Source organism: Anomalospiza imberbis, chromosome 10 (assembly GCF_031753505.1).
Source record: "Anomalospiza imberbis isolate Cuckoo-Finch-1a 21T00152 chromosome 10, ASM3175350v1, whole genome shotgun sequence".
NCBI lineage: Eukaryota > Metazoa > Chordata > Aves > Passeriformes > Viduidae > Anomalospiza > Anomalospiza imberbis.
The window spans coordinates 11922255-11949219 of NC_089690.1; the positions used below are offsets into that span (position 1 = coordinate 11922255).

The 26965-nt window shown below is 43.6% G+C and overlaps 1 protein-coding gene across 1 annotated transcript in view; it reads right to left on the reverse strand.

The window, feature by feature from the left end:
• Positions 1-24690, reverse strand: part of MB21D2 (Mab-21 domain containing 2) — a 60862-nt gene extending 36172 nt beyond the window's left edge. Inside the window, exon 1 of the mRNA XM_068200690.1 lies at positions 24443-24690. Coding sequence (XP_068056791.1) covers positions 24443-24653 — 211 coding nt within the window. The 5' untranslated portion in view covers positions 24654-24690. The remainder of the gene's footprint in view (positions 1-24442) is intronic.
• Between the last annotated feature and the right edge of the window lie 2275 nt (positions 24691-26965).

The window sequence follows — 26965 nt, forward strand, 5'->3', positions numbered from 1 at the left end:
GTAATTCTGAAACAAACTCCTATTTAGCTCACAAGATTAATTCAGTGCCAGCCTCTGCTCTTGCCTATTGCTTTACCAGCCTCACTTGCCTCTCTTCTGTCAATGCTTGGCTCGTTCTTTTTCAAGCCCCTGCAGCAGCCTAGCCCTGCTACCTTGCTCAACTCACACTCTATGCACTGTTATGATGTGGTGCTCTCTCTCACCTTAATGCTATGTCACAAATTACAGTTTAGGGAGGTATTTGGGGGCCTCCTGTAGCCCTTCCTCACCTCTATTACATATGTTCCTATGGTTTATAGCCACAAATTAGACAACCCCATAACTTTAAATCATATCATCATGCTCCAGTGCCGCTTACAGTAACAAAGTCCCTATTTCTCCTCCACTGTGTTGGTTTGGCAAACTTGCTCCTTGCATCACCACACAGAGCCATCTTTCTTCTTTTTAGCAGCTGCCTGCTTATTATCTTTGGTTAAGGCAGAACCATTCCCACTCTGAACAAACACTCCAGGCTTATACACCTTGTACCAGCTCTCAGATAGCCCTTCTCTGAGAGCTCCTCACTAGCTACGGGAGAATGTCATGGAAGAATACAGACAAGACTCCAAATCCACAGCTGAACAATGCCCCTCATCAACCTTACCAGTGCCAGTGTGTGCCACAACCACTGGTTTATGCCCTAAGACCCTTTTAAGGGCCTGGGAAGGTTCATAAAGAACCATCTGCCCCTGCCTTCTGTGGCTGAGTTCATAGAAGCGTTTTCGGACAGATTTTATTAGTTTGAGAATAATATATCACCCCTTTGGCATTTTTAACAGGCTTTTGTTTCCAGATATGACACTTAGAGGGAAAGCTAATCTTCATGCAGGCACCTGCTGACACTCAGGAGCACTCAGAGGCAGTAGATGTGTGCAGCCTCATCTTTTACTTACACACACTGTCCCAGGCTGGACAGAAAGCAGAGCACGGCCACTTAAACCCATTAGAGGGGTCTTTGCTGTGACTAAGCAGCACAACGAGATTAGGCAGCAGGAGTGGGGGGATGGGGAGGACCCTGCAGCTCTGTGTTACAGACACAAGATTTTAAGCATTACACATAACAAGAGCGAAGTGTGGATGGGAGGCAGGGCACAGGATGATTTTTTATCTGCAGGACTCCTGTTTAGTTTGCTGCAGCCCTGATCATGGTGATACACAGGCAGTGAAGGGCTCATCCAGGAGACCAGAGCACAGTATCTGGGTCAGTACAGCTGAGGTGCCTACCCTGAGGCAAGAGAACAGCGTGGCTACCACAGAGATTTGTCTCCTCTTTCAAAGGGGCACAAAGGGATTCTGAGTCTCCTGGATTTAAACCCTGGCAGAGGTCAGTGCCAGCTTCTTTTCAGTATCTCCTAAGAAGGTCAACATGATAAAAGCTTCACCCCCTCAGTACTCAAAGCGATTAGCAACCACTTGATCAGCACCAATATCTTCTCCTCCCCTCCCCTAGTTTTACTACCAAGCAAGTCTGTGAGTGGGTTCAAAGGAACAGATGTCTTCATTGTGCCTTCCCCCTCCTTTTGCTCACAGGAAGAGGTGGAGCAGAGATAAATTAGTTCCCTCCAAATAATATTTTTTGCTTACTCTATCCTCTCCACTATTCAACGGTTACAGAGCTAGGGAGGAAACTGCAAACTTCTGATATTTAAGCAACTTATTCAGAGTGTGACTAAAAACTTTCACACTTGGAATACATGAAATAGCCTCTTTATCCAAACAGCATCCATGCTTTAATTCCAAATCTTTGTCGTAAAAGTAATAAAAACTTGGTGAATACATTTTACTTCATCTTTGTATCCAGCTGGAATTGGGTTTGTGGTTACTGGGTGGTTTTTCACCTATCAGGGCACACCTCAGTCTGCAATATGCAGCATTTTACTGCTTAGGACCAAAGCATGCATGCACTTCTGACTGAAATTCTAGGGGCTGCAAAGTACTCTATCATTAAATAGAAGTTGGCAACAACACAAAAGCACTATTAACCCAGCCCCTACTGCAAGCTCTTCCATCAGCATCACCAAAAAATGCAAGAGATGCTATTGAATTGCCATTAAAGTCCTGCAGTATGAGCCCAGTCTCTGCCACTTGGTGCTACTTTTTGCTCACACACAGGCAAAGGTAGGAAAGAGCCTTCCTGGAAAAAAGTGAAAGAACCTTGGCAAGATTTTGCTGACAGGGCCTGCCCTTACTAACCTGAAAGGACATCAAGCCTCCTGCTTTGAAAGCACCAGCCTCTGCACTTTGAGCAGCAGGAAAATCTCCTGTGGCTGGATAGAGAACAGACATTTTAAGCACAAAAGAAGCCAGAGCATATCTGAGACCCCAACTGCCTTATTTAATAATTACATAGAAAGAGGCATGGCAGAGTGTGCAGACACTGTCCCCTCCCCAGGCAGCGACAGAGCGTGGGAGCTCCACCGCTGTTCAAAGGACCACCCTCTCCACAGAATACCAAGGCTACCTACAATAGTGTGCAGTAGCCCAAGCCTGCCACACTTGACCTCTTTCAAACTACCAGGAGCTGTAGCAGTGGCATCGAGGAGAGACTGCTTTTTTGGCTGCTCTGCTCACTGCCACAGGAGATCTGGTTTATAGACCACAGTCAAGAACCAAACAGCAATAAGGAGGTATCCTAATTTCTCATGGAAGGTAGATAGGGTTACTAAACCATAGAGTGAGCTCCCAGAGGACAGATACTGAGAGAAACTATTGTGCCAAACTGTGAACTGCTTTCCCATGGGACCAGAATGACAACTCTGAGTTTCTCATCTCCACCCCCTCCTGCCTCAGCAGTTCTTCCTATAGTTCTCTTTATTAAGGCAGAATGTAGTATATATTTCAGGAGAAGACTGACAGAGCAAAAGTTTTTTTCTGGAAACATGAAGAGGAGACAATTCCCACCATTCCCTGTAGACATTTCCTTCCTTTGATGCATCCATGAGTGAGGCCACTAGTACTCCATGTTCTGGCTGGTGGAGGCTGCTGGTACTCTATAAACATTGTGCATAAATGTCTTCTCTGACAGTCAGACACAAGACTGTAGACTCCACACTCCCCAGTGCCAAGACTTGCTACATTGTATTCCCCATAAATGCCCTAGATGCAATAAAAACCAGGCCTTGTTCAGTAGTTGTGATTAACTTTGAATCCCTATTATGGGTTACAAAATAACCAGTTTCTCCTCCTTGGGCCCCACTTCCCAGGCACCACCATCAGAACACCTCACTTGGACTTCACCCATGCATAAACGTTTAACCAGCTTTAGGTTAAAGTGCTCCAATTTACAGCCTTAGCAGGAAAGTCCAAAGAGCCGTGCTGGTAAGACATGCAGGCTGAATTTGATTAAGCACTTCTGCTCATTCTCTGCACTCCTCAGTCTACATATAAGCAAGTTTTAAACAAACAAATGTGTGTTTACTGTGCCAGACTTTCAGGCAACTGCCCAGTCCCATCTCTGGCATGATTCTATGTATACACACAGCCTTAGAAAAGCTCATTCCAGTGACTTTCTGGAAGACTGCCAAGTGTGACTGCAAAGGGAAAAATAGGTGAGCTAATCACATTCCTATTCATGAAAACAGAATTTTCTCCATCTCAGCAGAAGGTGGAAGGAAATACATTTGGCCAAGAGGACCCCAGTGATCTCTATGCTGATGGTATTTGACTATAAAGGAACACTTGTAGTGGGAGAAGCACACAAGGGCTGTGTGTAAGCACCTCCACACCTCTACACATTAACCAAGCCTATCACAAATGCATTTCTGTACTCCTTTCAGGCTCCCAGGCTGGCTGCACCCAGTTCTGGACACACATCTTCCATGCCTTCCTGGCCTCATGATACAAGACCTCTGTGTGCACCCCTCACCCCATCACTCTGTTAGACCTTTGCTACATCAAAGGGAACTGTACCTGACGTGGCTGCAGTTACAGACATGGAGAGCACAGCCAGCCCAACACTTCTATCAATTTATTCCTTCTCTCAACCCAACTACTAGCTGAGAATTCTGGAAAATGTTTTGGCACCAGTCTTAGCTGAATCATCTAGCAATATAAGCCACATCTGTTCCCCATGCATGATCTGGAAAACATCTTTTTCTTTAGTAATTTCACAGGAGGAGAAGGTAAAATTGATAGCAGCTTGGCTCATGGCCTTGAGTATGCTGCACACTAAAGCAATCAGCTTTTCTAGTCCCAATTGCAAAAGGGAAATCAGTCCAGCTTATTCTTCATAACTTACTCAACCACTTCAATTATTACTAGAGACAGTGAGCAAACCCCTGCCAAACCCCTCAAAAGAGGAACCTCTGGAAACTGACAGACTGTCAGCAGGGATTTTTGCTGAGATGCAAAGAGAAAAGAACAAAACACCAAGCAACTGCAAACAGTCCAGTCAATGGTTAATACAACCCAATGCAAATGAAAGTTAACAAAGGAGCAGAAGGCACAGGAGTATTTAAAATGCTTCTGCTACTTATATCCTGAAAATATGTCAAAGCAAAGGTTGCAGTTTTCAACTGATTTTTACACAGACTGGAGTACAAAGGGGCTGTGTTCCCAACAAAGAAGTCCTAGAGGGACTGGTAATATAAACCAAAAATCTCTATTTCAGCATGATAAGCTGGTTTAAGTATTACTGCCTAGCATTAACCTGACCGTTGTGGGGTGGCTCTGCTGGATGTGTATGAGGTGAAACAGTTCTGCTGGTTCACTCCCTGCCAAGACATCACCAGACAGCATGGGTGCCTCGCTGGCCACAGCACCAGAAGCCACAGGAAGATGTCTGTCAGCAGGTTCCTCTTCTGGGACAGAAATCTTGAGTAGCAAAGCCAGCTATTATGCTGCCTCTTTTCTGAAGCCTGACATTTGCCAATCTGGCAAGTACAACCTTGTCTGCAGTAATCATAATGTGTATGCATCCTCTGCTGTCCAGAAGAAAAAACTAAAGGGATGGAGTAACCCAAGCTCCTTGCAGAGTGCACAGCACCACCAGGCACAGTACACCATTCTAGATCAGTGACTAAACTCCCAGCTCTTTAAAAGGCAGATAAAAACTACTTGCTCCATTGGGACAGAAAAAAAAAAAAAAAAAAGGATTTAATGGCTCTGCTCACTCACAATCCTTGAAAAAATGCCTCAAAGAGTTAAGTAGAAGTTAAGGTAAAGCTTAAGTTTTGCCCTCAACAACCTTGGCTGAATTTTTTCAGTGCCAATGAAGACACTGTAAGAGTTAGAAGAAAAATAAAGTGAGAAGAGGCAGATAAGGGGATTTCACAATGATCCAAGCCAAGCACTGCTGTCTTGTACTGTCCTTGAAAAGAAGCGAGACATCTTTTTGTAGAGAGCACTAGAAGTACAAAATCAATATGTCTAGGAGCATTTTAGGTTGCAAAGGCCACATTATGACCCGAATTAAAAAATAATCTTTCCTTTCTCTTGAGCACTAAAAACAACTAAGCAAACTTGCAAAAAAGAGTCAAACCTTTCACGAACTTTCCTTCTCTCTCCTCAAACCCCATTTCAGTATCTCCTAGATCTGTCCTTCCCTTATGGCAAGACAGCACAAAGAAGGGTTTGAGTTTTTTACTTATATAGTGCTTAAGTATAGAGAAAACTGAGTCAGTCTGGACTGGAAACAAAATGTGTTGTAAACTGCTGTGAGTGATTAAAATTACTTCAAGAATGGTCTTTAAAAAATATAAACAGGATATACAACAACTGGTTTCAAAGTTAAGCTGCAAATGAGAATCCATAGCACCATTTTGAAGCTCACTTCAAGGTGATGACGATTCACATTAGGAAGACTGTGGTGACATGGTCAGGTCCTCCATTATGTGCATCAGCCTTCTCAACTCTTCATGTCATGTGTGGAAACTTCAGTTTGTCTCACTACTTGGAAAAGTACCCTTCACAAACCTAAATACCTGACAAGAAATGCAGGAACAATTGCTCCATTTGCTATGCATCTTCCATAGGGAGAACCCTGTACAAATCAAGATGCTGGGGACAGAAAAAGCTGAATCAAATACTGAAGACCATACATTATACTGATTTAGGAGAGGAGAAAAATTCAATCACAACCTTAAATACATCTCAGTGGAAAGAATTGCATCAGAATGTGTGAAAGGAGACAAACCCCTTTCTGTTACAAATTGAAGCTAAACCTAAAGCACTGGAAAAACCAGAACTTCCTCCTTGTTTTCAATTACGTTTTCCTCTTTTGAAATTCTATCTTTTTTTGTTCAAGATTCTTTATATAATGGGAGAAGCTAGAAACTAATATCATTTTTTCTTAGAAGAGTAAAACTGAAACTAAACCTCCACAAAGCTCCCCCAAGCTGATCTATTCTCCAGAAATTAGGGATCTGTATGAAGTGTCCTTGACCTGACAAAATCACTGTTTAGGAGAAGGCTACACAGCACCAAAGCAAAGTTGGACAAAAAAAGAGTCTCTCTGTCTTATGATACAGTGCCATGCACATGCCATGCATCACAGTCAGCCAACTGTTTTCATAATTAAACTTTTTTATTTGTGTCCAACAATTATCTATCCTTTCCCAATAGCCAAATATAGTTATTTACACCTGAAGAAATTTTGTTTCAAAATAGCCAAATGCAAAATTTGAAACACCAAAGAAAAGCAACAAGATAGTAGTTTGCAAGTACACCAGCTGGGCAAGGAGATCAGCATTCTAGAATTATTATCATTTTACTAATGGAAAGAAAAGAGAGGAGATCGGCATTCTAGAATTGTTATCTTTTTATTAATGGAAAGAAAAGAGCTTTGCCTTTACAGAAAATAAGCACCATGCAGTTTGGACAGAAAGCAATCACACCTCTAGATGGACAAAGAAGGAAGGATGGGAGAGAGGGTGAAGCTTGTGCCCAGCCCAACCCTGCCTATGAAATGGAAACAACTGGTGTGTCTTCCCTGTAGGCTGAGGCTGGATAAGCAAATATTCACCTCCCTGGTATGTGCAAACAGATGCCACCAGGGAAGATGGAGCTACCTCTGTGTGGCATAACATACTTATGGTGTGACAGCTTGGCTCTGTCAGGTGTAAATGCACTTCAGGTGCTCAGAGATCTTCACCTCCAAAGCAGACTCTAGTTGGGGTCAGCACTGCACATGTACCTCATTTAGGAGTGCTTCTGGCAATTTACAGGTAAGGAAAATATATGTGCTGAGAAAAACAGGTCAGAAAAAAAAAAAAAAGACTGTTTAAATATAAAATAAAATGTCAGCCAAGTACATTTTGTGGCCACAGTAAGACCCTTAGGAATCCTGAGACGCTTCCTGACAGCTTGGTGGTAAGCACAGACTATTTTTCCCTCTCTCAGATAGCAAACAGGATCCAGCCCTTCCCAACACTTAAAATTCAATATTGCAAGAGACTGCCGACTCCTCTGTACATCGGAAGCAATGGGGGAAGCGAACAAAGCTGCTTTACTTTCTCTAATCTTTCTCCCTTGTGTGCCTGCACCAGATGGTGCTGAGCTGCAGGTTGGAGAGAGATAATAAACCCAGAGGGGAAAAAAAAGATAATATTAGGTTATAAAACAGCTGACCTTCAAATATGACGTCAGCTCCTGTTTAATTGATGGGACAGGTCCAGACAGACAGACGCATGCACCCCGGGATGCCCATATTCAGCAACTTCCTTTCTAATATGGGAAGAAACCATACGGCAGCACTGTGAAAATGGACTGCTCAACCTTTAGAGGTGTGAGAATGAGCAGAGGAAAAGTCAGAGTCTCCTTTTAACTTCAGACAGGCAGAACAACTTGTGGAAAGCATTCTTGCTGAAAGTGGTTTTGCTTAAACCCTGGTCCAGGATTACCAGTCTCTACTGATGACAGCTTGCCTTTCCCACCATAAGGGAAGTGAAATAACCCCCGAGTTAGACATCTTCCAGAGGATGAAAATTATCAAATATTAGATGTTTTTAAGATTTTGGCTACTCTGGTCCAAAAGATTGCTTCCAACTGCCATCACTGCAGGCACTGCTATGAACAGTGGTTTTAAACACCGCATCAAGGACAGGAGTTATCCTGCTTCAGTCAAGCACAAACTCTGGAAAACTCTGCCACAGCATAAAGACCACACTGTACATTCTTGCAAGCCTTTTCTCATATGCTGATGTTAAACAATTCCTACCAGTCTAGTCTTGGATAACTATTTTCTATGATGTCCAGCTTTGGGTTAAAGCAAAACACACAAATTGTACTCCTGCTGATGAAATGGAAAGCTAGGTTGCCATGAGGAAGATGGAGCAGTATAAAGTGCATAGGCCTGAGAGTGGGAAGCCCTGGGTGGCTCTCTGCCTTCCCTGCAAATGCAGCGCAGAAGGTGGCATCTCCCCCTCCTTGGCAAGGAAGACATCTCCTGCCCACCTGCCACAGCTGTCTGTGCATGTTCATGAAAAGGGCTTTAAGGCTATTCATTGATTTAAGAAACATTAGATTCTGTTTTAGTGCTGCCACTGCTCTCTAGGCAAAGCTGACAAACAACAGCCTCAGCTAGAACAGTGTGCATGTCATGCCATCCTAGAGGAAGCATTTTGCCAGTCTCAAGAGAAATCTATGCAGAGACTCCCAGCAGCAAGGGACAAAGCCACATTGAGTGAAAACACTGAACAGTTCAGTATTTATTAGTCATGTGCAAAAATAAAATAGTTTGTTGTAAGCAGCTCGGTGCTGAAGCACTGAATTCCAGTTTTCTTGCTGTGTCAAAGATACTTCAATCAGGGAGGAACAAAGCCAAGGGCAGAGACACTCAGTCCCTGTGTCCCAGCAGAGTGTCTGCACCCAGACACCAATACAAACATCCCTCAGTCACATCACAGCCGTACCAGGTCTGCCTGGCTCTGCTCTCTGCAGCCAGACAGATGCCTGGACACTGGCCAGCACACAGGTCCCTCACCAAACTACTGCTTCATCATCCTGTGAACAGCCCTGTAACTTGCCTCCGCTCTCAGAAACCAAAAGTTACTGGCAGAGAAAATGCCTTCCTTAGGAACTCAGAAATTCTGCAGAGAGACTGGAATTGGGGCAGCAGTGATTTAATATCTACCATTAAAAGCAGTTTAAAATTTTATGGTCAGAGATAATAAAGCCTATCCAGACATTTGCAGCTTGCAAGCCAGGCCATAGGCAGGGCACAAATAGCTTTGCTGCAAGATGACCAGGAATAAATTTAAGTGTATTTTATATAGAACACAAGCCCTGGATTGCTTCAAACCCTTGCTTAGTCCAGCACCTAGATGAGTAGATGCAGGATCACAAGAGGTGCTCAAGCAACCAATATTTGCCAGTTAAAATAGATGGGACCAAGAAATGAGGAATAAGGCAGAACAATGCTGACCTGTAGTGCAAAGCAGAGCATTATCTTCCTTGGTGCACAACAGAAGAGCAGCAATCCTAAAAATAACCTTACATTTTCCTCCAGAATCACCCTGGGTTTTCATTTTGGTCCAGGTTGCTTCTCATACTGCATGTAGGATCTCAAACAGTTTGAATCACTACCTAGTTATCAAGTGTGGCACTGAACGCCTGCACGTGTAGGAATTGTGCATTAACACAGTTTGGATGAGACTTCAGGATGCACTGTTGAGATCTTTCAGAGATGCTGGTCAAATGATTATTCTGCCCTGCTGAGGACACAAATTGCTTTGCCTTCCTTTGTCAGCTGCTTTTCAAAGCAAATAGAAGGACCTTCAACTACCACCAGAAACAGAGACAGGGGATGGACTGTGTGTCCAGGTTACCCTATCTGCTACAAAACAAACCCACAGACTCCTGCTGCCTTGCTGTGTGAGACACACATGCAGCAGAGGCACACGGTTCACAGAGCTGTGCACAAAGCCAAGCAGGTGGTGGGGCCTCTATGACCAGCTTCCTAACTTCCTCCCATATGGGTCAAGAGCAGACCTCCACATCCTCCAAAAGGAACTACTTAAGTGGCTGGAGGCTAAAGATGGAGTTGCATCAGCAAGGTGGGGACATCAAAAGAGAGAGGTTTGCATCAGTGATACTAGCTCTACCTTCCCACTTCTCCTCTTACCTCTTTAGATCAATTGCCCCTGTAATTGTGAGCAATACAACACTAACTACAGTCTCTTCAATATTCCAGTCACTGAAGTTGTAATGCCTTAAAAACAAAGGAATTGGGAAATGGGATGGTGAAGGGAAAGGGTTGAAGCTGTGCTGTGTCAGGGAAAGGGAAGAGGCCTTTCTCCAGCTCTTTGATGTTGACTCCTGCTGTTCTAAATGGAACCTTACCCAGGAAAATAAATCTTTAGTTAAAGAATACTGCAAACCACAATGGGGTTTTATCCTGGCAATACCAACCCCACACCAGCTTCTAAAGCTCTTAGTTGAACAGAGGGTGAGCAGCAGCAACACTGTGCTGAAATGCACATTCCTAAAATTCCCCAGCGAATGCAGGCACGCTCGGAGAAGGCAGCTTAGGGGTTATTAGCTGAGAATTCAGGTTCAGATGTGCCATGGGACAGAGGTCAGTGCAGGGATACAACCCCCTGTCTCTCGTGCACATTATTTGAAAATCTTCAAGCATTCTCAGCACTCTCTGTGCTCTCACTACCCACCATTGCACAAAGAGTATTTTGCTCGTGTTCCTTCAGTCTGTGCTGTCTCTGGGGCTGGAGATCCACATGGCAGCAGCCTCCTGGAGATCTCATGGAAACAGCAGCCAGCAGCTCCCACCCTACCCCTGATAACCACCACATCTCTGTGAGGAAGGAGAGTATCAATGCAGCAGAAATCAACAAGCCTGCTTGTTTCTTATTCCAAAGCGAAGACAAAGGTGGGGTTGGTTCAGCTCAGCAGAACAGCCAAGCCTTGCAAGGAGGGCAGGAAAAAATGTGGGTATTTTTGATTTTGGTTTGGACCAAGTACCTTGAAACAGGATGCACATAGGAATATTTTCAGAAGAAAAGTTTAAAATTTGAAATGCAGAAGAAAAAAATTCAAAATACTCTATACCCGTTCAGTAACACTGATCCTCTGGAGACAAAGGGGACTGGGAGGAGGGGATAACACAGGGGAAAAAATCCAATGCTTCAAGCTTTTATTATCCTAACTTTAGAATAGAATGGAGTCACTAAACCTTTCTGAATTTTAGAGCATAAGGAAAACGGAAACAAACACTTGATTTTTTGGGTATATTTTAGAAAAAATATGTCACACTAATACTTAAAAAGCAAAGCTGAAAGGTAACAGGGACATAGACAATGAAATGTGAACGTAAAAGAAGGTCCTAAATTCCACACATAGCAACTGGAGGAAAAGAACTGTGAAGGGAGGGAATTAATTCCTATTATTTGGTAGAAGTTTTCTGATAAATCCATTTGCTAATCAAATAACACAATCCTTTTTATTTAAAGTTATTCATTTACAGCGTTTAATAGGTACATTTTCAGCCTTAGACTCTGAGCTGCATTTGGCAGCTACAGTGCTAATAATTAACTGTTAAAATATCTTGCTCCTTCAGCTCACCAGCTCCCTTAAAATGTCTTGTGGCAGAAGCCAGTGTGCTGTTTGACCAGGAAATCAGTTGTCTTGGAGACATCTTCACATGCAACAGCAGCTCAGTCAGTCACTTTGAGTGACGCCACCCAGCAATCTGCACATTACCTTCAAACACAAAATGAGGATATCAAAGCCACTGAAAGAGAAATCATCACCTGCAAGAAACATGCTGTTCTTCTCTCATGCACTGTTAGCTGAAGGAAGAGCTGTCGCAAGATGAGAGTTCTGATCTCAAAATGCTACCTGCCTGTGTAATTAGGTCACTAAAAGGCTAATGGTGCTCCTGGTTCACACAGCCATTTATAGCAAAATTATACTCTGTGTTGGTCTTGCAGATTCAGTTTCAGGTAAACGTACAGGCATCACTTCTAAACCAGAAGGTTACTATAAGATTAGACAAAGAGGAAATCCAGAAGTGTGACCACTAGCTGTAACTAAATCTCTCAGATCAGAAAAAGAGTTACAATTGTAAAGCCATTCTGAAGTACCAGGCACCAATTTACAAAGACTACAAAACAGTTATTTCCAAAGTAAACCATTAATCCCACTTTATATGACCTCATTAAATAAGATGCTTATCTTCTGGTCACCCGAATGGAATGCTAAAATGGTGCTATTCTTGGAAAGAAAATGTGGAACCAATCCTGCCCAGCTTGAAGATGCAGAGAGGGATGCACCAAACTCCCTCTCACCAGCTCCATACACATATGCAAAATGCCAAGGCAGGAAACGAGTCAAATGCCAGGCAGATTAGAATCATGCCAGTGCATGTCTGGGACCCCAAACAACATGTTTGGGAATCAGGATTATAAATAATAGGGCATAATGTCTTAACTGCCTTCAAAACACCTCTTACCTAGGCTTCTGTTGAGCCTTCTCCTGCCCCAAAAGACAGGTTGGTGGTCTAGCAGGTGCTGGATCTAGTGCACCAAAACCACTAGGCATCCTCAGTTTTCTTCAGCACATGGTGTGATGATCCATCATAGCCAAAACTGACAGAGAACTTATTCTCTTCCTGAGCCTCGAGGACCACTAGAGATGGTGTTCCCTGAAGACCTTATGGAAGCACAGAAATATGCACTTAATGCAGCCACATCTTTGCTAACTCAGTTGACTTCTGAAACCACAAATCTATTAACCCTGGGTCTGCATGTTTGCAGCACAAAATACAAAGAAAAGTCCCCTGCATATCTTTTTCATAGTATCACCTATGACTTGGGAGTGGTCCAATTCCTGTGCAAACAGAGGTACATGCAAATGCTAAAAACCTTCTAGAAGAAAGACACAGGCCCTGTATAGAACATTCCTGCCAACAGCTCCAGTTAAAAGTAAAAAGAAAAGCTTTGTCCCAGCTGTAATAAAAGGTTCCCCTGGGCAGCAAGAGCAGTAGTTTTGCTCACAGAATATGTGCATCTCAGCTGAATTAGTTAATGTGTGTTGAACACACTGAAAATTGTGAAGTGGTATATAAATGCTAAGGACGTTATTTATTATTGTCTTGGTGCACAACAGCGGAAACCAGTGCCATTTACAGACACGAATTAAGAACAACAGGAGGTCTATCAACATGCTGTGGGTCTGGGGATTTTCTTCATTTGTCTCCCTCACTCCTGTCTCCTTCAGCCAAATCTTTTCCATAGGACTCCTACAGTCCTCGCCAAGCAGCGCTGGCCTTGGACCAGTGAAGCCTGTCACACTGGAACAGCTCTGTTGAGAGGGGGTGAGACCTCCACGTAGAATAAAACAAAGGCATATACACATTTTAAGGTAGAGTCACTTAAAAGAAGTTGAGAACTCAGTGACATACACAGAACAAGAGAGTGATTCATAAATATATAAGAAATGTCTTACAAGACTGGTCTCAGCATAAGAGCAGATTTTCAAACATTGATTTCTTTACCTGAATTTTTAAGAAGCAGTTTAGATAAAAAGATGATTCCTGATTTTTAGAGTGAACGAGTGAGAGGGTTTGTCTAGTTTCTAAAGTAACTCATGAGTGCTCTAGTTCAGAGCCAGGATTTAGGCTTCAGAGGATCAAAATAATTTTTTAAACTTTGATTTTCCAGACTAACTTGTAACTTAACTCTGCAGCTCTGATAACATGAAAATAGTTTTGCTAAGTGTTTATACAGCACATATGAATCTCTCCCCAAGACAATTAAAATAACTGCACAGAAACAGTCTTTCTTTGATGTTACAAGCCTTTGTCAAGGGGTTATTTTCACTGTAACATTGTTGCCTCAACTGTAAATTTTGCACATCCACAGAAACTTACAGGATATTGAGAAAAAAAATGCATGCTCAGGGTCAAACATTTACAGACAGCTTATTACATAATGCAAGCCTCTGAGAGATGCTCAATCAAATTGTAATAGTTCCTTTTTCTCAATAATGCACTTAGATGTGCATTACAGCTTGCTCATTGGAAAAAAACATGGGCATTTAATTCAGCTTGTCAGAGACATGCTGTGCTGGCAGAGAGACTTGCATTTCTCTTATTTTCCTCAAGTTACTGATTTCTTAGCACATGGTTGTCCTACTGTCTGCAAAATACAGATATTTCAGCAACTCAAGCTTTAAGGGCCTTATATCAAGGGGCCAATATCAATACCTGATCTGCCATTCAGCACACTGTATTGCAACTGTAAAAGATGAATTTCAGTGGCCCTGAAGTGTTGTTACAGTGACATTTCCTTCTCTATTTGCAGAGCTGCACATTTTTTGTTTAATACCATTAAAGCAGAAGTTTATTTTAAACAGCAATTCACAGTCCATGCCAGAACAGAAGCAAGCTTTGCTTGCTGTGTCTCAAGGACTAACTACTGCAGAGCAGTTTCTCAGCTATCCCTGCATACAGATTTGCATCCACACCCAGGATTCAGAATCACATAGAATGAGGAGGGGTGGGTTTCACAGAATCTGCTGAGCTGGAAGAGACCAACAAGGATGAAGTCCAGCTCCTGGCCCTGCTCAGCCCCATCCCCAAGAGTCACACCATGTGCCCGAGAGCATTGCCCAAACTCTTCTTGAGCTCTGCCAGGCTGGTGCTGTGACCCCTTCCCTGGGGAGCCTGCTCAGTGCCCAGCCACCCTCTGGGGACAGAATCTTTTCCTGACATCCAACCCAAAGCTCCCCTGACACAGCTTCAGGCCACTCCCTCAGTCCTGTCACTGGTCAGCACAGAGAGGAGATCAGTGCTGTCCCTCCTCTTCCCCTCAGGAGGAGGCTGTAGCTGCAGAGGTCTCCCCTCAGCCTCCTCCAGGCTGAACAGACCCAGTGCCCTCAGCTGCTCCTCACACAGTTTTCTCTCAAGGTCCTTCACCATTCACAGCCCTCCTCTGGATGCTCTCTAGTAGTTTAGTGTCTTTCTTGCATTGTGGTGCCCAAAACTGCCCCAGCACTCGAGGTGAGGCTGCCCTGGAGCACAGCAGAACACAATAATCCCCTCCCTTGGCTGGCTGGTGATGCTGTACCTGATGGTAAGGTAATTGTTACCTTGTCATAAAAGAAAATCAGATTAAACAAGCAAGACTTTCCTCTCATGAAGTCGTGCTGGCTGTGATCAATGACTGTGTTGTCTTCACAGTGTTTTTCAATACGTCCCAGAATAATCTTCTCCATAACTTTACAAAGCACTAAAGTGAGACTGACAGGACTGTAGTTTCTGGGGTCTTCTTTCTTGTCCTTCTCAAAAATCAGGAATGTTTGCCAGCTTCCAGACAGCTGGCACTTCTATGAATTCCCAAGACCACTCAGAAGTCATTAAGAGAGATTTTATGATAACATCAACAGGTCTTCAAAAATTCTTGGATGAATCCTATCAGGCCACACAGATTTGTAAGGATCCAACTGGAGCAGCAGATCCCACGCAATTTCATGGCTGACTGGGAGTTGATCACTGTCTCAGTCATGGTCCTCCAGCTCAGGGCACTGAGCCCCCCTTGGTCCATCATTCCCCCTTCCAAACTAGCGTAAAGCTCTGTCAAGGAGCACCTCTGGATCAACAGAACCATGCCTTGCTCTGATTGCTGGCAAAGGAAGAGATGCACTTAGAAGGAAATTAGGACATTTCCCTGCTGCTCACAGGACACCCCTTAGTTCATCTGAAGCAGACAAATGTTAGCTCCTTTGTTTGCTCTCAACTCCAGATTCCTCAGTGCACCAGAAAATCCTGTACAATCATGCTCAAGAGGGGCAATGTACAAAAAAGTTTACATGAATTGGTGACAAAGTACCTACAAGAGCTCACAAGATCATGCAAAATGCCCTCTAGAACAAGTTCCTGTTGCACTGAGCTAGGCACATAGATTAGTTATCAGCTTTGACACTCAGCAGGAATGTGTCACAAAGGATTAAATCATTATTTCATGAAGTGTCAGCAAACGCAGCCTTCCTGCTGTTCTACCACTAACTTATACATTAATTAGTGAGGTACAAAACAAACACAAAATATCTCCAAGCACGTGCCTGTGGATTGGACACAGCCAGAGCTATTAGCACAGGATTCATCTCCAAAAGGAGTCACCCAAAGCACCACAGAGACACAGCTCTTCAGACTATTAAAATGCAAAGAGTAGAAATGCTGAAGGGAAGCACACAGAAGCTAATTGCAATGTTCGTCTCAGCATTTTTGATAGATGCTTAATACCACACTTTCACAACCTCAGAACCTGATTTTCTAAATCAGGTCAAATATGCACCACTGAATAAAAACATCCATCCTTGAGAGAGGGTTGTGGAGCAGTGCCAAAAGATCCCACAAACAGGAACAGGAGAGGTGAGACAAGACATTTTAGAACAAAAAAAAAAAAAAAAAAAAAAAAAAAAAAACACACAAAAAACCACACTGCCTAGCAGATTATGCAGTAAAGCAAGAACTGACTTTGTTATTTCCATTATTTCCAGATGAAACTGAAAGTGTTTTCTTGCTGCCCAGCAGCTCTAGACCAAATCATTTATGAACTCTCACTCCATCAGTGGGTGGAAGAAGTTCTGTATGGTCTGACTGCAAGCCACATAAAGAAGCTCTTGGCAGATCAATGACATCCCACACATTAACCTCTACTTTTCTCCTAAATTATGACCTTTTAAGTGTGTCATGGGACAGGAAAAAAAAATCACTTCTAATGGCTATCCAAGCAGGATTTCTAGTTTTAGCCATGTCTTGTATTTTCCCCTTGCCTTCTGTCCCAAACTGCTGCCTTCTACTGAGTGACATTGCCTGACACTGCCAAACTGCATCACTATGCACACTGTGGACAGGATGCGTTATTTAAACTAATTTGTCCCAATTTTGCTTTGGGGTCCATTCAGTACAAAATAAGATTACTTGCTAGAACTGAGTTAGGTTGTAATCTCTCTCATAGAGGTTGAATTTTACTCGATATCAAAGCCACTAGATCAACACCAAATTACAGGCAACTATTTGCCTTCATTATTTAAATACTTTTCATGGCAAGACTCTTAGAACCAGACTTCCCTTTACATGGGAGAGTTGCATGATTAAACCATCCTGTCATGAAAAACTGCAGCACCACAATGTTTATTCTTCCAGTACCACCCCATTTTTCACAGACTGCTGAGGCACAGGAGACAAGGAAGGCCTCTCATAGTACCAAGGCCCTACTACATATCATTATATTCAGAAACTTGCATAGATCTGTATGAATTTGGGGGCAGTTCAGAACAGAGGTCTAGGGTGTCCTCACTCTGACTCAGTGTTTCACCCACAGAATGATTTTCTTAGGTTGAAATAGAGGCCACCCACCTCCTATTCTACCAGCTGAAGCCACCCAATGCTGTGAAAATGTCTGCCCACAGACCTAAACATGAGTGGGTGGCAGTAGCTACCACTGCTGTGGCAAAGACTTGGATATTATGAACCTTAGAGCAACCAATCACCCCCACTCAATGGTATTTGTACTTTTGACACCAGCATGCTCATAACAAAATACATTAACAACCTTCAAATTAAGTGCTTTAAATTAGGTTAAAATCAGACTGTCTGACAGTTGAAACAATGCATTATTAAGATCGTTGTAACTTCCTTAGCATCCACTGTTATTAAAAGCCAAAAAGTCAAATATGTTGGGGAGCAGGGAATCTATCTTCTTCAAACAGAATTATTCCTATACAACCACACAGTCACTGAAATAGTGCTTTGAAAGAACTGCAGAAAGTTTATCTAATGTAAAAGTACATGATTCAGAGACCTGTCAGTTTGGCTGAAGTACTAAGGCACAGATTAATCTACTCAGTCCAGGACAATTGCTATTTACAGTAAAAGGGAACACAACAGGATGGTAGAAATGAAAGCAAACAGTGGAGTTCTCTTAATGAAACACAGCAAAATCCATAGCTGCATCTGTCAATTGGAACACAGCTGCTGCTGAAAGATTTATTTTTAATATCTCATAAGCTGCCTTCCAGTTCCATTAGAAAAAAAAAATCCCAAAAAACAAAAACAACCCACAAAAAAAAAAACACCAAAAAAAACACCAAGAAAAGCCAACTCCTATATTTTTGTTACTCAGACAACAGGAGATGTTTGTGCTAAAAGAAGTCATAAAACTTCACTGGATATAAAATCCATAGTTAAAACGGGGAACTATGAAATATGGTTGTGAGTTCCAATAAAGCTACAGTTCAGCTCCTGAACTCACCCTCTCTACGAGTCATCAGGACAAGACTCAGACCAATAACTTGAGCCATGCAGCTAGACGTCATTTTTCAGCTCTCTCACCCTTGCTCCCATGCAGGCTCACTGCTCTTTTCCCAGTAAAGGACATTCTGTGAATTCAGCCTCCAAAGCTGCTTTCTGCTTAGCTCCCATGATAGGTCTTCTGCTTTTCCAAAGGAAAAATCCAGGGCAGATACTCCCCTTTGCTTCCCCAGAACTCCACCTACTCTACTGCTTGTTTCATACCCCAAAGCTAAGCAAATGAATGACAGTCTAAATGTAACACTGTATGTTGTACACATGAAGGGACTGTCACTCTCAAGGAATTTTCTCCTTGTTCAGAGGATAGCAGGCCAATGGCCAGAATTAATGGCTTTCTTTTAGGACATGGAATTTACCACCCCAGTGTTGCTAAGGGAAAATCCAGGAAATATGTCACCCCATATAATACACTCAACTTTTAAGCCTCTCCTTTCACAGCAAATGATCTACAGCTCTTGCTTCTCAAGTGAGCTTTATACATCAGCATCACCAGACAAAGGTGATGGACTCAACGGCAGGTCATTTTTCTTAGACTCACAGAAACCTGACAGGTCTATTCCAGAGCCTCTACCTGCAGCTGCCACCACAGGGTTTCACATAGATATGCTTGGAAGTGCAATTTGCCCTCTCAATCACCGTTCACAGTGTCATGTTGAAGCAGCCCTTGCAACTCAAGACCCCTTGAGTGGAGGGTGAAAGGCAATCTTGGCCTTAGCCACATCTCTTCCTGCCACTTTCTCACCTAACCAATCCTGCAGAGTACAAACAGGGCAGGAGAAGCTTCCAGAGGTGTGCCTGGGAAAACCTTCTTTGCAGCCAAAGGACTGGGACATGCCCATAAAGGTGCACCTCAATGCAAAAGTGCACATAACAAGTCCCAAGAAAAAGTGCAGAAGTTTCAGCTGTGCAGGAGACAAAGCAGGAATCTGGCATTTGTCAAATAAAAATTATGACAGGCAATCTCAACTGTCCAAAAAAACTGACCAGCTTGGAGATTCTCTGTGAGAAGTCCAGGGAGGACTTTTACCCTCTGAGTTTCCTATAGACTGGACACTGTCTATGGGCTATTCTAGGTCTCTGAGTACACATCCAACCTGCAGATTACCAAAGCTATAATAAAACATGTCCTCCAGCCTTCCTGAGAAATGTTGGAGTCATCTCTAATTTAGCTTCACCTATAAAAGTAGCCAGCTGCTTAAAACAAAGTTGAACAACTGGTTTCTAAATAGAATTGCCCCAAATATTTTAGCATGCATGCAAAGTCACATAGGAAAAAAAAGAAAAGTCAAAACCTCAACAACTCCTGTATCCTGGTTACCGTCCTCCACTGTAATTATAAAATTGCCCTTAAAACATAATTGCATAATTGGGCTTGGCAAGTATTCTCCCAAATCTTTTACAAATATTTCCACAGACTGAAGGAACAGGCGGTGGGCAGTCTGACAAGCCTGCCATGAGAATTTGTGCCCTCAGGACATGTTCCTAGCTATTACACTAAATACTTTGCATCACAGACTAATGTTTCAAAACAGTAGTTGAGCAAATAAAATACCAGCATCTTAAAACAAATTGAGACAAAGATCTTCAATCTATTTTCACTGATGACACATATATGGACCAACAATCCCTTTGAACAAAGAGACAGAGAAGGCTACCAAACCCTTTTTAACTAATTCCCAGTGAGATGAAATCGGTTCATTTCTGACAGGCACAACCAAATAGAAGGGTTGTAGGCTTACCAATGCTTTGTAGGCTTACCTTAGCAGTTTAGTACCCTGTCCCCTAATTAGGAAAAACAAAACCACCAAGAAACCCCCACAGCCTCAAATGCAAATACAGAAACATGTGGTCTGTGGGGAGAGGAGACACAAGTGAAGCCAGAAATGAAATCTGTGATAGAGTAAGGTTGTTTTTAACAGCTGTGCATTATGCATTCAGCAGCACAGGGAATGCCAGCAGGGAGCCTTTATTAACATAGGCCTCAGAGTACAGTGTGCTCCTATCATGATTGGCTTCTCTTGAGGGAAGGCGCACACACACACAAAAGACTTAACCCTAGAGAGATCACTCCAATCCTGTTGCTATTTCATCAGCTTGACACTACAACAGGAACCTGAGAATTTCCATGGTGTATCCTAGACACATACCTAAACAGGTACCACTTCAAACAATGCCTGAAATCTAATCTACAATAGATGTTATCAGCAAGTTATGGCAGGTAGGGAAGGGGAGAAAAAAAATGCCACACAAACCCACACAAGAGTCACACTGCCAATGCTGTTGTGCTACACAGACCTCAGGTACAGGGGGAGACTGGAAAATTCTTTCCTTGTAGAAGCTGCTGATAAAGGCAAGCTATTGTGAGGACACCTGTGTTGTCAGCACAGCAATCTGCACATATTTTAGGGGCTCATCAGTCCAGGAAACAGCTGGAAGCCTTGCTACAGATGCAGGAGCTCAGCAGGTTAGCTCACTCCATTTGGGAATCTGGTATTGGCAGCAGAAATAATTTGCTGATGCCAGCTCTGCTTCCACTCTGAGACTCGCCTCTATCACAAACACTTGCTAGCATGCCCAGCACAACACCAGAGAATTAGGAAATGATCTCAGAATAGGATCACCACCTCTCCTGTATCAGGTGCTGAGACAAGCTCCCTAGAGGTTTTGTCAACAGCTCTAAGTTGCAGCTGGCTGCAGATGCTCAAAGTATGGCCTGCCCTGATGGGCACTTCCCAGAGAAGTAACCATGAAGTGACAAAAGGATACTACACTAGAGGCTTTAAAACCCCAAAAGGCCACTTTAGCACCAATTTAAACTAGTCCTTTCCTTGATTTGATTTCTCAGGAAGGAGAATGGCATGAAATGTCCTTAAGCATCTGTCTTCTGGCTCTGCTGAGAAGTCTCACAGTAGGAAACAGAAACAAAACACCAAGCTAAAGAGCTTGAAAACTGTTCTAGATGACTGAACCCTGATGTGTACCTGGAGTGGAAAATAGAGCTCTATATAGTCTGTACTTATTAATATATCTTTGTTCCTTTCTCTTGTTACTATATAAAATTCTAGAGTCAGTATTCCACATGACATGAGCCGGTCTGAGGTAGCAATAGCACTAGAAATTTGAAGGAGTTATTTCATATGCAATGTTCTAGTTCCCAAGAGCATAATATATGGGTTTTTTTTAAGCCTACCATGTCTGTGCATTAAAGCACTTAGGTGCTGAACAGAAAGAGACAGGCAGTGTTTATTAAAGAATTTCCTGAAAGTACTTGTACTGCAAGAAAAATACTCTCTAGGTCAGGTAACCTTAAAAGGTTTTTAATATGACTGCTATGCACCTTCCATCACAATGGCAGCAAGTACTTTAAAAATCAAAATATCATTGACTGTAATATCATCATTTGATAAAAATACTTCTTTATCACTCTTTAAGCACAAAACCCCTCAAAAATGAGTCATCAGGGGAATAAGTAGTTAGCTTCTCTCATGACCAGCAGGCAGAGACTTGGTCACAGCCTCTCTTAGCCAGTCCTCTGCCCAGCACACAAGACTGTCTCTTCTTGGTTGCTACAGCCTTTCCTTCCTCTGAAGCTTAATTATACCTCAACCAAAGAGACAAGTATTTATCAGGCATAGATCAGTGTGAGTACAGGAATTTACCAACAGAGGCACCAAAATACACCTGTTGTTTTGGTGTAGGGTGTTGGCAAGACCATATGGTCTTGGTAGCTGTGAATGGACTGTGAATGTCCAGGAACCACCCACATGCAGAAAATACTCACTTCCCCCACCAGAGAGGTAAGTCATTTGCAGTCCTCCTCTAATGCCTGGGGCACAAGATTTTGGGCAAACACATGACAAGTAGTGCCTCTCCCTAATTTTCTCCAGTCCAACTCTTTAGATCTCCCAGAGTTCAGTTACTTAAAGCCAGGGCAAGACTACACAGATGAAAAAGAGTTAATACAAATTAAAAGCAAAGTCTGACCTAGACAGCAAGACATGCAGAGTACAAACATCTGAGAATATTCACAAGGTCTCCTCACCTATCATTCATCCACCAATTACACACCAGTGTAATTAAATCAGGAAAGCTATGTTTAATTTTCCTATCATCACCCGACGAGATAAGAGCAGTACGTATGGGAGGGATCAGGCACAGGGGAAAGAGCTATTTATTAATAAGTTAAATCCTTTTAGATTTAAGAGCCTCTCTTGCTAAGAAGGATCTGATCCACAAATACAACTTCTGGGTCTAATGCAGGCAAATCAGAAATCCACCTCAATTTCTGTCCTGGGCTCAGTCCTTAAGTCTCTTATTCAGAAACAAGACTTACTGAAAATTATCAGGTACAACTTAGACAGAAATAAGTTTTTTTGTTGAAACCAACGGTTTAGCTATACCTTTAAGACTGAAGAATGCTCATCTCTCAGTCATTATATTAACAAAGACAACCACATTAATTTACATTACTTCTAAACAGCCTAAGGCTCCCTGTTTCATGAACAGCAAGGCATTAGGGTGCAAATACAAGGCATGCTCCAGTTTATTCTTCTGTCTTTCTTCTATTGCCTTCTCCCACAAAAGGCAGGAGAAATTCTGTGATCCCTGTACCCTGCGAAGAGTATTAATGCTTAAACACGATCGTACAAAGCTTTCTCTACTTGCTAGCCACACAGCAGCTATAGCTGTTTTCTCTCCACTCTTCTTTGCTCCATCCCATCCAGCCATGTTTCCTCAGCCACTTATTTAAAGCCCTGATTGAAAAATTTATCAGATCATAATATTGGATGACTTCCATCAGATCAGGTTTTTAAGAACAAAAATCCTACAGGCTTTGATGCAACCATGGCTTCACCACATCTTTTTTGTTGTTTAACTGGGAAGGGGAAAATATTTATAACTGCAACTATAATTATACACGCTACTGACTTTTCAACTTGTTGTCCTTGTTCTCAGGCTAAATTTAGTCTGCTATATCCTGTCCAGCCCTTGGTGAAAGAGCAATACACATATAAAATTGTGCAAATCCCATACAACAGGCAATTATACTTATCCAGGTACCTTACAAGACAACCAGTGGGACAGATAGATTCTCATTACAGAGCGTAGGTGTGTTCATGGTTAGAGAGGAAGTGGTCTATTATAGTGACAATCCTTCGAGACAGAAAATAATAATTATTGCAATAGAACAGCCCTGTGTTTCTGGATGAGAAAAGTGATGTAGGTTATTCAGAGTGTACATGTAGACCATACACTTGGTTTGTGCCAAGTATGCTTTAAGGGTGTATGTGCACCTCTGAGCTACAAATAACCACTCACTGGCTACAGCAGCTGTTTACACAAAAATGTTTGAGAGAATATTTAAGACAATGATTGAAACTTGGATGACTGATTTCAAGGCCTAATCTGCATGTTAAAGAGCATCCTTTTGTATCCTGAAGGCTCTTACTCGTCTGAGTGATTTCTTAGTTAATTCACGGTAAATATTTATCAGAAACTGACTACCTGGAGAATCAGAGCTGTTAGTCATTCTACTGTTACTCTTAAGAAGCCTTAGTCATGCTAGAGCCCAGGTGATTTCCGCAAGGGCCAACACATGCTTCACCCTGGTTTAAGGATCCCTGCCCGCGATTCAAAGTTTTATACAGATGAAGACTCCCCCGCCACAATCTGACTTGCTCCACTCGCAGCGAGTTTTGCAACCTAAGCAAGAAAGGCAGTTCAGGAGAAGCTCCTGTACAAGCACCCGCCGGTCTAATAACCAAAATAAGCGGTCCATTAAAAAAAAATTAAAATCTGTGTTTCCTATGTGTCGACAGCTGGGGGTAAAAACAATAAAGGGTCGGACGCCTCGCCTGCAGCCCTGCTGGCTCGGCGTGTTTCTGGAGCACCGGTCAGCTCTGCGACCCAGCCTTTCCTCTGTGCTTATAAATACACCGCTGCCAAAGGCTAGTTGGACAGGACAGGAAAAATTAGTTTCCTGGGGGTGAGAGCCGCCCTGCGACCGGGGACCCCCCAGCCCGGCGCGCCCGCGGCGCAGGGAAAGGCTCCGCTGGTGCCGCACCGCCGGGAGCCCGGCCCGGGGGTCCCCGGCCGGCATCGCCCCCGCCCCGCCCCGCACGGTCCCTGCCCTACCCAGCATGGAGAAGATGAAGTCCTTCGCCGTGTGGATCTCCAGGGCTCGCTGGTCGTCGTACTCCCGCTGATCGTGCTTGGTGAATTCCTGGATGAGTTTATTTAATTCCTCCACCCTGGCTCCCGATCGGAAATCCAGCTCCGGGAAGGGAGGCTTGCTGGTGGTGCCGGCGGACCCTGCCTTGCTGGCGAGAGGCGCCGCCATCTTCATGAAAAAAAAAAAAAAAAAAAAAAAAAAAAAAAAAAAAAAAAAAAAAAAAAAAGGAAGGAAAGGGAGAGGGGGAAAAAAAGAAAAAGGAGGGGTTTGCACTGTTGAAATGGAAGAATGCGAGCAGCGGCAAGCCCGGGCGCGGGGCTGGCCGCCGGCGCGGAGCCCGGAGCGGCGCCGGCCGCCGCGATCAACAAGCGGCCGCGCGGGCTCAGCCCCCGCCCGCGGCACCGCGGAGCCGCCCGCCCGCTGCCGCGCCGGGGGCAGCGCAGCGCAGCGCAGCGGGGGCTGCCCGCGCCGGCCGGGGCCGCGGGGGGGTTGTCCGCTGCCGGCGTCACGGCGGGCGGGTGCTGAGGCTGGAGCCAGACTGCTGGCTCGGGATAAAATCCTCTTTTTTTTTTTTTTTCTTTCTTTTTAAATTTAAATTTATTTTAAACTTCAGCAAAAGCCTTGTCCTGAAAGTGGATTGTTTACTGGCTGTGAACTCTGCTCCTCTCACATGTTCCCAAAGCATTCTGTGTTTATTCATTTTTAGTTTATTGCGCCGTCTTGAAGGTTGCTTTATATATACATGTATGTATATATAAGAAATTATTTTATGGTATGTTCTCGGAGAAATGACCAAGATAAAGTACAGTAACTCCTGCTCTTGAGACCAACCCTGCCTCGAAGCTCCTGGGAGCCACATAGACAAAGGGTAGGAGGGTAAAATGGGATCTCGGAAGACTTACCTGAGGTCAGGTAGCCTGTGGCAAGGAGCCCAGACCTCTGATCTTCATCCATTTCTCCCATCGACAACATTACACCCTTTTCTTCTTTATATAATTTTAATGCCTTCTAACTTTTCAACCTGCAGTGGTTTTCTCCCTTTGACCTGATCTTCTGTGCCTTGACCCATCATTGAACATATACAGCATGATCCATTACATATCTTAGTGCATCCACTGGCAGAACTGTCTTTCTGCCCAGGGAGTATACAAATATATTGTTTTTGTCTTCTGTAGGGCATTTAAATGCCATGCCACTGATGCAAACTACTTGGATATGTATTATCCTCTCAAGATTCTTGGCAGGAAACTAAGCTTTCAGCTCAGTCTCAGACTATGGTAAAATGTGTCTACCAAAAATCAGGCATGAGCATTCAGATAGAAAATTGGAAGATAAAACTAATCTCAGTGTGAAGAGGTTACAGGCGGGTGTGAAGAGGTTACAGGCTGGTTTGCCTGATACATTGTAAATACAGATGCCAGTCTTTAAACCCGAGCTTAGGGATGTTGCTTAGTTCCTCTGAACCTTTACCTTGATCGGAAGTGGAAGTTAAGCGGAAGGGTTTGGACCCTGTCATAGAAACCACAGACCTTTCAAGCAGAACGCCTGATGCCTCTGGCTTTGTCCTGTAGCCACTGATGCCGTTTTGGGCACTGATATGCTCATTATCTAAGAAATTATGTCCCAGAGGTACAGGCAGGAGCGTGTGTGTGTGTGTGTGTGTGTGTACATGCCCTCTGCTGGGTACACGGGCCCCGTTGTGTTCAGACACTGCTCACATCGACTTCATTCACCATCCGAGCCTTGGTGATCAGGTGCCTTGTCACATGAACCTCTGACTAGCACCTTGTCCGACTTTGACCACCTCTCCAACCACGTCTCCTTTTTCTCCCTCCCCAGCAAAGCCCACAGAAAAACAAAAAACCAATTAACCGATAGCACTAGCACAATGCAGGATCTGACTTGCAGAAGAGCAATTAGCAGTGTGTAGGCCTGCCCTGGGGGATTAGTTGGGCTAGCCCGGCTCAGCCCACGTCCTCCACGCTAGGCTGCTGTGGTCACTGCCTGTCTGAGCACTCGGGACCTCTTGCCTCCCGTCCCTGCCAGGGTTTGAGGACCCTGGTGCTGTTTCCCTGCAGTGTTTCTTGCTGGGGTGACAATCTCATACAGGCGGACAGCTCCCTCTTGTGATAATGCTGCTCCCACAGAAGCCACAGTAGCTTCTGAACCCCAACCCACTTCAAGACCTGCCCTGTCCATCTCTGAACACCTCTAAGTCTCCTGTGTGCCTGTCATAACCATTTTTAGCTGTGTGGGTATCCTTGTTTCCCTTTCACGTGGTGCAAACCTCCAGCAGCTCTGCCGCATGCATCACTGGCACCACTTAGGCAAAGCAGACAGATCTTTTTATACCAGTTACAGTCTTCATCCCCAATCCTCCTGCCTCATCTTTTTCAAGCTGATGATCTCCACGAGCCTCATGGACCAGATAGCTTTCTTTCCTAACCATATCCTATTTGCTGCATCTTGAAATATGATATTTCAAT